The sequence below is a fragment of the Oncorhynchus masou genome, chromosome 18 (assembly GCF_036934945.1).
Source record: "Oncorhynchus masou masou isolate Uvic2021 chromosome 18, UVic_Omas_1.1, whole genome shotgun sequence".
Lineage (NCBI taxonomy): Eukaryota > Metazoa > Chordata > Actinopteri > Salmoniformes > Salmonidae > Oncorhynchus > Oncorhynchus masou.
In genome coordinates this window covers 71,276,379-71,290,898 of record NC_088229.1, presented here as the reverse complement: position 1 = coordinate 71,290,898, position 14,520 = coordinate 71,276,379, and the positions used below count along the sequence as shown (strand labels likewise).

Sequence of the window (14,520 nt, the reverse complement as noted above, 5' to 3'; positions counted from 1 at the left end):
CAATGCCAATGCCAGGACACTCCACAATTACACAGTAGAGAGGACTGTAACCACAATGCCAGGACACTCCACAATTACACAGTAGAGAGGACTGTCACCACAATGCCAGGACACTCCACAATTACACAGTAGAGAGGACTGTCAACACAATGCCAGGACACTCCACAATTACACAGTAGAGAAGACTGTAACCATGATGCCAGGACACTCCACAATTACACAGTAGACCAGACTGTAACCACAATGCCAGGACACTCCACAATTACACAGTAGAGAGGACTGTCACCACAATGCCAGGACACTCCACAATTACACAGTAGAGAGGACTGTCACCACAATGCCAGGACACTCCACAGAGTTTGAAGGTAAAATCTCAGCCGGGTGTTGTAGAAATAAGATCAGCCCAAAGCCATGTGGTGCCGGATGCTAGGATTGCACCTCCGAGGCTACAGCTGCTGAACGTCACACAGGGATAATGTTGAGGGGATAATGCCGAATGTGACAGGGATAACGTATATAAGGATAATGTGATGAGGACCGTAAATGAAAATGCATCAGATTTAACTGGGAACAACATAAGAATATCTTCTAGGCCACACACTGGACCAAGCCTTTGTTGTCAGCCTGAAGAAATCCTTGTTAATGGTACTCTGAATATAATGACAAGTACTGTCTAACAGTTTATGACTAAATCAATGCAGAGAAATATAGATATAGCAACTTTGTGTCTTTTACAAATGGCTGACTTGTTAAACTCGAATAGATGAATTTAACGTGATCGACAACAGTCCCGTTTGGTTGTCATCGTGGAGACGCAGAGGTATTATCGTACATGGTGCCATTCAGAGAGAGTCTGATCAATAAGCTCTTACTCTCGATTCACTGTGGGCCCTGGCCTACGGGCAGATGTATGGCCCCGCAACCAGGGGAGCACTATATCAACCTATACCACTTCTCCATGTTCAGCTAATTCAATTAAATACAGCCTGCTGGTCCCCATCTTGGGAGTTGATGAAAATAACCCAGGCTTGAACCTAATTGGATTTGCAACTAAAGGTATAGTTGTATTGAGAGTGGGCCACTTGGATTCATAGTGTGCTTGTGTTTCTCAAAAACATTTGGTGTTTATCAGCCGATAAGGCCATTAGGACAGGGCTGGTAAGAGTGCAAAGTAAACAAAACAAAGAATTAATATTTTACTGACTGTTTTGTTTGGAATTACTGATGCATATCTATCGCTTATTATTTATTGTAAACAGTCTCAAAGATGTTGAAGTTTTGGTAGCGTGAAGATGTCAAAGTGAAAGTTTTTATCTCACAGCTGAAAAGACGAGCTCAGTCAGTAATTTAAAAAGCTGCCGTGTCACTGTACAGAGCAGACAGTATGCTGCTGTTCTTCTTCGTCTTTCTGAAAAGCATCTCTCTCTCACTCTCTCTCTCTCTCTCTCTCTCTCTCTCTCTCTCTCTCTCTCTCTCTCTCTCTCTCTCTCTCTCTCTCTCTCTCTCTCTCTCTCTCTCTCTCTCTCTCTCTCTCTCTCTCTCTCTCTCTCTCTCTCTCTCTCTCTCTCTCTCTCTCTCTGTCTCTCTGTCTCTCTGTCTCTCTCTCTCTCTCTCTCTCTCTCTCTCTCTCTCTCTCTCTCTCTCTCTCTCTCTCTCTGTCTCTCTCTCTCTCTCTCTCTCTCTCTCTCTCTCTCTCTCTCTCTCTCTCTCTCTCTCTCTCTCTCTCTCTCTCTCTCTCTCTCTCTCTCTCTCTCTCTCTCTCTCACTCTCTCTGTCTCTCTCTCTCTCTCTCTCTCTCTCTCTCTCTCTCTCTCTCTGTCTCTCTCTCTCTCTCTCTCTCTCTCTCTCTCTCTCTCTCTCTCTCTCCTCTCTCTCTCTCTCTCTCTCTCTCTCTCTCTCTCTCTCGCCCCACATCTCTCTGTCTTTGTTTCTCTCTCTCTCTCCCTCTCTCTCTGACACACTCCATCAATCAACCCTCAGTCTCTGATCTCTGATCCATGACTCAGACAAAATAGAATGTGGAGAGGATGACATTCTTCCACATTACCTCTGTGGTGATGGGGAGGATGACACACATTTACAAAGGATATTGACTGGTTGCACATAGATGGGGAGGATGACATTCCTCCAGTCTATTTCCCTCTGTGGTAGATGGAGAGGATGACATTCCTCCAGTCTATTTACCTCTGTGGTAGATGGAGAGGATGACATTCCTCCAGTCTATTTCCCTCTGTGGTAGATGGAGAGGATGACATTCCTACAGTCTATTTCCCTCTGTGGTAGATGGAGAGGATGACATTCCTCCAGTCTATTTCCCTCTGTGGTAGATGGAGAGGATGACATTCCTACAGTCTATTTACCTCTGTGGTAGATGGAGAGGATGACATTCCTCCAGTCTATTTACCTCTGTGGTAGATGGAGGAGATGACATACCTACAGTCTATGTACCTCTGTGGTAGATGGAGGAGATGACATACCTACAGTCTATTTCCCTCTGTGGTAGATAGAGAGGATGACATTCCTCCAGTCTATTTCCCTCTGTGGTAGATGGAGAGGATGACATTCCTCCTATTTCCCTCTGTGGTAGATGGAGAGGATGACATTCCTCCAGTCTATTTACCTCTGTGGTAGATGGAGGAGATGACATACCTACAGTCTATTTACCTCTGTGGTAGATGGAGAGGATGACATTCCTCCAGTCTATTTACCTCTGTGATGGATGGAGAGGATGACATTCCTCCAGTCTATTTCCCTCTGTGGTAGATGGAGAGGATGACATTCCTACAGTCTATTTACCTCTGTGGTAGATGGAGAGGATGACATTCCTACAGTCTATTTACCTCTGTGGTGGATGGAGAGGATGACATTCCTCCAGTCTATTTACCTCTGTGGTGGATAGAGAGGATGACATTCCTCCAGTCTATTTCCCTCTGTGGTAGATGGGGAGGATGACATTCCTACAGTCTATTTACCTCTGTGGTAGATGGAGAGGATGACATTCCTCCAGTCTATTTACCTCTGTGGTAGATGGAGAGGATGACATTCCTCCAGTCTATTTACCTCTGTGGTAGATGGAGAGGATGACATTCCTACAGTCTATTTACCTCTGTGGTAGATAGAGAGGATGACATTCCTACAGTCTATTTACCTCTGTGGTAGATGGAGAGGATGACATTCCTCCAGTCTATTTAACCTCTGTGGTAGATGGAGAGGATGTTATAGGTGGATGATTGCACGCAGATCAATCAGAAATGATGTTTGGTTTCTTCCTACTGGTGTTGTTATTTCCTCCACTGTTGTATTTCCTCCACTGTTGCCTTGGCTTGTGATTTTGGGAGTTAAAGTTCTGCGCTGGCAATAAACGCTTGGTGTAAAAAATAGAAAATACCACTTAAAAGATACTATCTTAATTACAGATTTAGATGTGTCCAACAACTAAATCACCAGGCCTTCAAAAGTACTTTCCCGTCGAGTCGACTGAGTGATGTGAGCTATCAGGACAGTCAAGAATGCTTTCACGCCTTTGTATAGCTGAGATGGTTGAACATATCGCCTTGCCAATCTTATAGACTTTTATACTCTACCAGTCAGCAGTATTGGAGTGTTCCCAGTGTCTGGAACTGGTGTCCGTCAGCACAACTACAGCTCTATACCGGCTGTTTCGAACTCAAAATGGGGCTGAAATGCACCAGTCAGCACATTATGGCAGAGAAGCTTTATATTACAAGGAAGCAAACTGGATCTGCAAAATATATTCAGACAATCTTGGAAGGCAACTGGAGCTGCAGGGGTAGGCTAGTGGTTTAGAGCATTGAGCCCGTAACCAAAAGGAAAAAATCTGTCAATGTACCCTTGAGCAAGACATTGAAACAAGTAGCAAGTAGCTCTGGGTAAGAGTGTCTGCTAAATTACTAACATGGAAAATGCAACTTGAGGTTCAATAAAAATGGTTTCTTTGTTATGATTTTTTTTGTGTGGCTTAATATCTTTGATAAAGCCACGGTAATGAGGAGCACAAATTGTGTTGCTCAAATGTACTCCCTGACAGCGTGTGTGTGTTTGTGCATGCGTGTGTGTGTGTGTGTGTGTGTGTCTCTTTCGTCGCTTGGCAGGGACTCTAATTACCTCCAATCACAGTGCGTCGTCTTCACATCCCTCAGCAAGGTCACAGACTGTGTCACCTCACTTACTGTCTCAACCTTCAGAAAGACACGCCGCTCCGTCCCTGACACCAACATCCCATCACACAGCTCTTAGACACGTAATGACTGAGCCAAGTCACCCTGGATTAGACAAGTCAATAACGGCATCTATCCATCTATCTCATTGAGACAATGCATTCTCAATTAGCCTTTATCTCTATTGGTGTTGAATGGGACTGTCGCTTCTAATCACTGTAATTCTAGAATGAAGGGGAAACCTGAGTGAAGGGTGATGGACAAGTTGGTCTGGGGAGAGAAGATAAACTTAGTCTTTGATGGCTGGCTGTAGGACAGGGGCACCTTTTTGATCATGACAGTGCAAGTAAACAAAACTAAATCCATTTAAGAATATTTCACATTGATTTTCTTGCCCAGCCAAAAGGCTGATGTTCTGCCGTGTTCAAAACAACGGGGAACTTCGAACTCGGAAATCTCCAACTTCCGACTTCAGTGCGTTCAAGACAACTAGGAACTCTGAAAAAAACGAGCTCCGACTGGGAAAAATGATTTTGAACGGTCGTGCAACTCGGATTTCCAAGTCCGGAACTCTGGCCTCTTTCTAGAGCTCCGACTTTCCGACCTGAAGATCACTGACGTCACGGGGCATCTACATGGATCCGGACAAGACAATCACCAGGAAATTGTCTGTAAAACCCCAAAACTGTTTGAGCGACAAAACTAACAAGTCGCCACCATGGAAAGATGAGACTCTCATGAACTTGTTTGGCTCTATGACATCCACTAGCTTTACGGCAGTCCTCTGAAGGCTCTGTCACAGACGTCCTCATGTAGTAGAGGTCTTCTCACAAAACCGACTGTCCAGATCAGTGAAGATTTTAGCATGTAAATCTTAGTGGGACAAATTCCCCACCCCAAAAATGTCAGATGCAAAACTCCTAAACAACACAACACTAAACAATACATTAATTGCACTATAACGGTGACAAACGGTGCCCATAAACTGTTAAGGACTACATAAAGCTGTCCCAACAGAGCTTTCAATTCAGCAGCATAGATGAATTTTTACCACTGCCTCACTTGGCTATCTGCGGAGCCTTGTCTGGCAGGGAAAAAGAACATTCAGCCTCATTTGCTGCCTTTAAAAAAAACAAGCTGAAATGGCTGACTTGCTTAAAACAAATGTGGTTTCTACTGACAAGATGTACAAACTATGGCATAAGGTGATGATGAGCTGATAAGAGGCAATCCGTAATTTTCGATGAAGACATTAATGAACGAGCTAGGACTGACAAAGTCAATATAACTATTTGTTCAGCACTTTTGAAATGTACAGCGACAGAATTCAGAACATGGGCCGTTCTTACAGTGTTCTGCTTGTACACTAAGTCAGAACCGTATGATAAATAAAAGGGGCATATAAGCAGACAATGAAAGCTCTTACAATATTCAATGATGACATTTCTCTAATGCTATAGGCTACATGTGCACCAACAAGTTAACGAGTAGGCTAAATGAAGAGGGTAAAGGGACCAAATTATAAGGGTGAGGCACGTGGGCTACTGCTGTAACTGCTTACTACACAACATACACTTAGTATTACTTTCTTACCTACAGTAAACATATCTCCCTGGCATATTACATCATTTATGCAGCAGCATACAAAACATTTTTGGACTCACCTTGTTGTTCTGTGCTCACTTGGACAGGAAGGTGGTGCGGCGGTCCTTTGTGGGCAAATTTTGTCATCAACGTCTGGCATTCTCTGGATTTATGGTGATTTCACGAAAACTGGGAATTCAGAAAAAAAAACAGCTTGAACATGACGTCAGGGATCTTCAGGTCAGAGCTCTAGACAGAGGCCAGAGTTTCCTTCCAAACCACTCATTGTTGAATTTGCAATTTCCAACTTGTTGTGTAATGTTTATGTCTAATAGCCGATGAGCACCAATATGTTTTATCGATAATTTCTCTTTATAATTTATCTTCATATGACAAGGATTGAAAAGAATTTGCCAGTAGATTGTCGACTTCAGTCATGATGATGACTGCTAGCTTGCTAGCTAAGATTTTGAAAGTATGATGTTGACATGATCAGTCCAATCAAAGCTATGGTAGAAAAAACACAATTTGACGTCATTTATCTGTGGCCAATGACCTTGAGCCTTCTTGGATGAGCACATCTGTTGTAACTGTACGGCAGCAACCAAGGTGCTTGAATTGTTTAGCTCTAACTATAGATTTTGAGGTGACGTAATGTGAGCGACAGAACACTGAGCCAATCACGGCGCAACTAGAGTACATTACCAACCTCTACGCTGGCTGTCCCACCACCACAGAAAGCACTGAGCTTGGCTGAAACACCTGCATTTTGGAGCTGCCTCACTCAAGAAAACAAAAAAGAGACCATATCTGTATGGAGGCTTTATTAACTAAACAATTCATTTTGTTTACATTGTTTGCAAACTGATACGTGACATTAACGCCAGAATAACATGCAACAACAACAAAAAATGCTTTTAAATTATTTTTTTTTTTTACCAAAACAGGTGGGGCTCAAAACAGCTCATGGATGGGTCGCTACTGGTCCAGACCGAAACGTTTGTGCTACATAGTCAAATGTCACCAATATCGAAGCGAGATACTCTCATGAATACGAAGGTGTCGGTTGTTCGACTGTACGACGCAAACAAGCTCCACGGGTGTCATCTGAAGGTAACCCAGTTCCTGGCTGTAAAAATTGCAAAAGGTGCAAGGGGTAGGTTAAATGTGCCGCGAATAACGTCACCAAACATGGGTCTAATAATTATAATTTATAATTTATATAAACACCGGCGTTTTCTTATACAGTGCATTGGGAAAGTATTCAGACCCCTTCCCCTTTTCCACATTTTGTTGCTTTACAGCCTTATTCTGAAATGGATACAATAGTTTTTTCCCTCAATCAATCTACACACAATACCCCATAATGACAAAGAAAAAACAGGTTTTTAGAAATTGTAGAACATTTATTTAAAAAAAAAACTGACTAACTATTCAGAACCTTTGCTCTGAGACTATAAATTGAGCTCAGGTGCATCCTGTTTCAATTGATCAACTTGATTGGAGTGCACCTGTGGTAAATTCAATTACTTGGATATGATTTGAAAAGGGAAACACCTGTCTATATAAGGTCCTACAGTTAACTGTGCATGTCAGAGCAAAAACCAAGCCATGAGGTCGCAGGAATTACAGGATTGTGTCGAGACAAAGATCTGGGGAAGGGAACCAAAAAATGTCTGCAGCGTTGAAGGTCCCCAAGAACACAGTGGCCTCCATCATTCATAAATGGAAGAAGTCTGGAATCACCAAGACTCTTCCTAGAGCTGGCCGCCCAGCCAAACTGAGCAATCTGGGGAGAAGGGCCTGATCAGGGAGATGACCAAGAACCGATGATCACTCTGACAGAGCTCCAGAGTTCCTCTGTGGAGATGGGAGAACCTTCCAGAAGGACAACCATCTCTGCAGCACTCCACCAATCAGGCCTTTATGGAAGAGAGGCCAGACAGAAGCCACTCATCAGTAAAATGCACATGACAGCCCGCTTGGAGTTTGCCAAAAAGCACCTTAATGGACTCTGACCATGAGAAACAGATTCACTGGTCTGATGAAACCAAGATTGAACCCTTTGGCCTGAATGCCAAGACTTACGTATGGAGGAAACCTGGCACCATCCCTATGGAGAAGCATGGTTGTGGCAGTATTATGCTGTGGGAATGTTTTTCAACGGCAGGAACTGGGAGACTAGTTAGCATCGAGGGGAAGATGAACGGAACAAAGTACAGAGAGATCCTTGATGAAAACCTGCTCCAGAGCTCTAAGGATCTCACACTGGGGCAAAGGTTCATCTTCCGGCAGGACAACGATCCTAAGCACACAGCCAAGACAACGCAGGAGTGGCTTCGGGACAAGTCTCTGAATGTCCTTGAGTGGACCAGCCAGAGGCCAGACATAAAATCGATCAAACATCTCTGGAGAGACCTGAAAATAGCTGTGTAGCGACGCTCCCCATCCAACCTGACAACCTTGAGAAGATCTGCAGAATAGAATGGGAGAAACACTCCAAATACAGATGTCACCAAGAAGACTTCAGGAAGACTTCCCAAAGGTGCCTCAACAAAGTACTGCGTAATGGGTCTGAAATCGTATAAATTAGCATAAATGTACTGTAAAAAAAAGAATAAGATTTTTGCTTTGTCATTATGGGGTATTGTGTATAGATTGATTGAGGGAAAAAACTATTGTATCCATTTCAGAATAAGGCTGTAATGTAACAAAATGTGGAAAATGGGCCTGAATATTTTTCGAATGCACTGTATCTCTCAGAAATGGGACAGCACCTTCAAAACCTTATTCCTCATCATTTATTGTTTTACTTTATGTTTTGCCACATACACATGATTTGACTGTGTGTTCTATTGACCGTGTGTTCTATTGACTGTGTGTTATATTGACTGTGTGTTTTAGTGACTGTGTGTTCTAGTGACTGTGTGTTCTGGTGACTGTGTGTTATATTGACTGTGTGTTCTATTGACTGTGTGTTCTAGTGACTGTGTGCTCTAGTGACTGTGTGTTCGAGTGACTGTGTGTTCGAGTGACTGTGTGTTCTAGTGACTGTGTGTTATATTGACTGTGTGTTCTACTGACTGTGTGTTCTCGTGACTGTGTGTTCTAGTGACTGTGTGTTCTAGTGACTGTGTATTATATTGGCTGAGTGTTCTATTGACTGTGTGTTATATTGACTGTGTGTTATATTGACTGTGTGTTCAAGTGACTGTGTGTTCTGGTGACTGTGTGTTCTTGTGACTGTGTGTTCTAGTGACTGTGCGTTCTAGTGACTGTGCGTTCTAGTGACTGTGTGTTCTATTGACTCTGTGTTCTTTTGACTGTGTGTTCTAGTGACTGTGTGTTATATTGACTGTGTGTTATATTTAATGTGTGCTCTAGTGACTGTGTGTTCTAGTGACTGTATGTTATATTGACTGTGTGTTCTAGTGACTGTGTGTTTTAGTGACTGTGTGTTATATTGACTGTGTGTTCTAATGACTGTGTGTTCTAGTGACTGTGTGTTATATTGACTGTGCGTTCTGGTGACTGTGTGTTATATTGAGTGTGTGTTCTAGTGACTGTGTGTTATCTTGACTGTGTGTTATATTGACTGTGTGTTCTAGTGACTGTGTGTTCTAATGACTGTGTGTTTTATTGACTGTGTGTTATATTGACTGTGTGTTCTAGTGACTGTGTGTTCTATTGACTGTGCGTTATAGTGACTGTGTGTTATATTGACTGTGTGTTCTCGTGACTGTGTGTTCTAGTGACTGTGTGTTCTAGTGACTGTGCATTCTAGTGACTGTGTGTTCTATTGACTCTGTGTTCTTTTGACTGTGTGTTCTATTGACTGTGTGTTATAGTGACTGTGTGTTATATTGACTGTGTGTTATATTGACTGTGTGTTCTGGTGACTGTGTGTTCTATTGACTGTGTGTTCTATTGACTGTGTGTTATATTGACTGTGTGTTCTATTGACTGTGTGTTGTATTGACTGTATATATATTATACCCCTCTGACACTCTCCTAGACCTGGTTGGACAAAACTCTACTTGACAGATCTCAGAGATATATGTGTGGGTTTAGCTGGTGTTGTGGAATGTACAATCCATTATCGTTTGCTCCCTGGCTGCCAGTACTATTGCCTGTTGTGGCTGTTTGGTGTTTGTTACTGTATATTGCCTGTGGTGAGGCCTGACAGGCGGGGGTATTGCCTGTGGTGAGGCCTGACAGGCAGGGGTATTACCTGTGGTGAGGCCTGACAGGCAGCGCTATTGCCTGTGCTGAGGCCTGACAGGCAGCGCTATTGCCTGTGCTGAGGCCTGACAGGCAGCGCTATTGCCTGTGGTGGGTGTTTGGTGTTTGTTACTGTATATTGCCTGTGGTGAGGCCTGACAGGCAGAGCTATTGCCTGTGGTGGGTGTTTGGTGTTTGTTACTGTATATTGCCTGTGGTGAGGCCTGACAGGCAACGGTATTACCTGTGCAACTACTGAGATCATTATTATTTGACCATGCTGGTCATTTATGAACATAGGCCTGATTCTCTCGATTATACTTCTTTAAGTCACAAAATAATGTCTTTGAAATGAAAGTGGTGCACTTTGATGTGAAAACGGACACTATAAACACAACACAATTTAACAACGCTCCTCTCAAATTCTTTAACACGCTGAACTAATAATGAAAAACACCAAAGACCATTCCTGATAACACTACATCAAGGAAACCTGTTGATTCAACCATATGTGTATTGCTTGTGTTGTGGTGTGGCAGCCCTGTGTGGGTGTATGGTGTTATATGGCCTGTACTTGAGTTTTTGGCTGTGCTGGGTGCTCTCCATCACTAGCAGAGCGGGGAGCCAGGGTGATTGTCTAGGACCTTTAATTTTCCGCTCCTCGGCCTGATGGGCCACGCTGCAAAGGGGAGATTTATCATCGCTCACAGGGAGAGACACAACCCTGGTTCTCTGGAGCTATGAGGTGAACATGCAGCCATATTTTTGGTACTGCTGCATGTATCATGAATGTAATGTATGATACTGGTAGAGGAGACGAGAGGAGATAGAGGAGATGAGAGAGAAGAGGAGTGGGAAGAGAAGAGGAATCGAGAGGAGAGAGGAGAGGAGAGAGAAGAGGAGATGAGAAAGAAGAGGAGAGAGAAGAGGAACGTGTAGTAGAAAGAAGGGGAGAGAAAAGAGGAGTGGAGAGAGAAGAGGAGAGAGAAGAGGAGAGGAGAGAGAAGAGGAGATGAGAGGAGCAAGAGGAGAGAGGAGGGGAGAGAAGAAGAGCGAGAGGAGAGGAGAGGAGAGGAGAGAGGAGAGGAGAAGATAGGAGAGGATAAGAGAAGAGAAGAGAAGAGAGGAGAGGAGAGGAGAAGAGAGGATAGGAGAGGAGAGGAGAGGAGAGGAGGGGAGAGGAGAAGATAGGAGAGGAGAGGAGAGGAGAAGAGAGGAGAGGAGGGGAGAGGAGAAGATAGGAGAGGAGAGGAGAAGAGAAGAGAAGAGAAGAGAGGAGAGGAGAGGAGAGGAGGGGAGGAGATAGGAGAGGAGAGGAGAAGAGAAGAGAAGAGAAGAGAAGAGAAGAGAAGAGAGGAGAGGAGAGGAGAGGAGAAGAGAGGAGAGGAGGCGAGAGGAGAAGATAGGAGAGGAGACGAGAGGTTGAGGAAGAATTCAAAAGGAGCTCATTAGCTGATCAGAGAGTCCTAATGACTACGCCCCATCCGCTGTATCTCTTGGGTTCACTCACCTGACCCAGATACACACTGGACCAGGGGGCAATAACAGATACTAGATACCATGCACAGAGAGAGGGCATATAGATGATAACCAAGGAGGGCCTACAGCAGCAACCGTTGCCCTGGAGCACACAAAACAACTCTACATAATTTGGCCTAAACATCAGCGCCACAGGTAACTTCCACAAAGCTGGGAATGATCTGAGAGACATGGCAAGAATTTGGCCTTCTAGTTGGTATTTTATTAGGATCCCCATTAGCTGTTTCAAAAGCAGCAGCCATTCTTCCTGGGGTCCACACAAAACACACAATACAGGTTTGCTCTTTATTTGACCAATATGAGATGGAAGGAAGTTTTCTAGAATTTGTTCTGGGTTTGGGGACGGAAAACTTGATTTTTGGAGTGTGGTGTCAGAAAAGCAGAGCATCTTTCTTCCGGACAGACCTCTCCCCATATTTACAACCATTGAATCTATATGTTTTGACCATGACAGTTTACAATCTAAAGTAACGCCAAGTAATTTAGTCTTCTCAACTTGACCCACACCATTCATTACCAGATTCAGCTGAGGTCTCGAACTTAAGGAATGCTTTGTACCAAATATACAGTGCCTTGCGAAAGTATTCGGCCCCCTTGAACTTTGCGACCTTTTGCCACATTTCAGGCTTCAAACATAAAGATATAAAACTGTATTTTTTTGTGAAGAATCAACAACAAGTGGGACACAATCATGAAGTGGAACGACATTTATTGGATATTTCAAACTTTTTTAACAAATCAAAAACTGAAAAATTGGGCGTGCAAAATTATTCAGCCCCCTTAAGTTAATACTTTGTAGCGTCACCTTTTGTTGCGATTACAGCTGTAAGTCGCTTGGGGTATGTCTCTATCAGTTTTGCACATCGAGAGACTGAAATTTTTTCCCATTCCTCCTGGCAAAACAACTCGAGCTCAGTGAGGTTGGATGGAGAGCATTTGTGAACAGCAGTTTTCAGTTCTTTCCACAGATTCTCGATTGGATTCAGGTCTGGACTTTGACTTGGCCATTCTAACACCTGGATATGTTTATTTTTGAACCATTCCATTGTAGATTTTGCTTTATGTTTTGGATCATTGTCTTGTTGGAAGACAAATCTCTGTCCCAGTCTCAGGTCCTTTGCAGACTCCATCAGGTTTTCTTCCAGAATGGTCCTGTATTTGGCTCCATCCATCTTCCCATCAATTTTAACCATCTTCCCTGTCCCTGCTGAAGAAAAGCAGGCCCAAACCATGATGCTGCCACCACCATGTTTGACAGTGGGGATGGTGTGTTCAGGTTGATGAGCTGTGTTGCTTTTATGCCAAACATAACGTTTTGCATTGTTGCCAAAAAGTTCACTTTTGGTTTCATCTGACCAGAGCACCTTCTTCCACATGTTTGGTGTGTCTCCCAGGTGGCTTGTGGCAAACTTTAAATGACACTTTTTATGGATATCTTTAAGAAATGGCTTTCTTCTTGCCACTCTTCCATAAAGGCCAGATTTGTGCAATATACGACTGATTGTTGTCCTATGGACAGAGTCTCCCACCTCAGCTGTAGATCTCTGCAGTTCATCCAGAGTGATCATGGGCCTCTTGGCTGCATCTCTGATCAGTCTTCTCCTTGTATGAGCTGAAAGTTCAGAGGGACGGCCAGGTCTTGGTAGATTTGCAGTGGTCTGATACTCCTTCCATTTCAATATTATCGCTTGCACAGTGCTCCTTGGGATGTTTAAAGCTTGGGAAATCTTTTTGTATCCAAATCTGGCTTTAAACTTCTTCACAACAGTATCTCGGACCTGCCTGGTGTGTTCCTTGTTCTTCATGATGCTCTTTGCGCTTTTAACGGACCTCTGAGACTATCACAGTGCAGGTGCATTTATACGGAGACTTGATTACACACAGGTGGATTGTATTTATCATCATTAGTCATTTAGGTCAACATTGGATCATTCAGAGATCATCACTGAACTTCTGGAGAGAGTTTGCTGCACTGAAAGTAAAGGGGCTGAATAATTTTGCACGCCAAATTTTTCAGTTTTTGATTTGTTAAAAAAGTTTGAAATATCCAATAAATGTTGTTCCACTTCATGATTGTGTCCCACTTGTTGTTGATTCTTCACAAAAAAATACAGTTTTATATCTTTATGTTTGAAGCCTGAAATGTGTGTGTGTGTGTGTGTGCGTGCTGCGGGGTTGAAGCTACAAACCCATTGGCTTGGCTCTCTCATCCCTTCCAGGCTTTGGGGAGGGATGGTGGACAAGCAATGTCCCCACGCGCACTGGCAGCTTTCATGGATCAGTTCTTTCCTCTTCTGGAGCACAAATTCAGGATAGTCCTCGTTGAGGAAGATATACGTTCCACTCAAGTTCTTGGCTCTTTCCAGAACAGCCAGCTTGTCCTTGAACCTCAGGGACTTGACCACTATCAGCCTGGGACTGTCACCTGGACCACCTCTTCCTGTGGTCCATCTTCAATATCTCAGAGATCCTTTCCTTCACTTTGTTCTAAGACTCTATCCGGGTCTCATGTGGAGATTCTATAATTTCGTCCACAACCATGTTGTTCCGCCTTGATTGTTACTCAAGATAATCTGATTTCTGTGTCATTGTTATCATGGATTCATACACAGCACTGATGTCCTCTCTCAATGACTTACAGATTGCTGTCATCGTGCCGTTCTCCTGTTTAAACTCATTGAGCTGACCCTGGGAGAACTGCAAACTGATCTTCAGGTCCTGGAACTCTCTGGTCAGGTCGTCCATTCTTCTTTTATTAGTAGAATCCATTAATATTTAGACAAAACATTTGATTTATTTTCTTGTTGTAACAACTGCTTTTAGAACTATTTTTGTTCATTTAAAAGATACTTCATCTGTGATAGACAGCACTGTCCTCAACAGTACTCCGGCTGGATTTCATCTGTGATAGACAGCACTGTCCTCAACGGTACTCCTGCTGGATTTCATCTGTGATAGAGAGACAGCACTGTCCTCAAAAGTACTCCTGCTGGATTTC

General features: G+C 43.4%; 1 protein-coding gene across 1 annotated transcript in view; it reads right to left on the bottom strand.

Annotated features, from left to right (window-relative positions):
- LOC135559423 (myosin phosphatase Rho-interacting protein-like) overlaps positions 1 to 14,267 on the bottom strand; it is a 21,289-nt gene extending 7,022 nt beyond the window's left edge. The window contains exons 1-3 of the mRNA XM_064993575.1: positions 14,131 to 14,267; positions 13,785 to 13,973; positions 10,558 to 10,662 (exon numbers count right to left, since the gene is read on the bottom strand). Coding sequence (XP_064849647.1) covers positions 10,558 to 10,662; positions 13,785 to 13,973; positions 14,131 to 14,267 — 431 coding nt within the window. The remainder of the gene's footprint in view (positions 1 to 10,557; positions 10,663 to 13,784; positions 13,974 to 14,130) is intronic.
- Between the last annotated feature and the right edge of the window lie 253 nt (positions 14,268 to 14,520).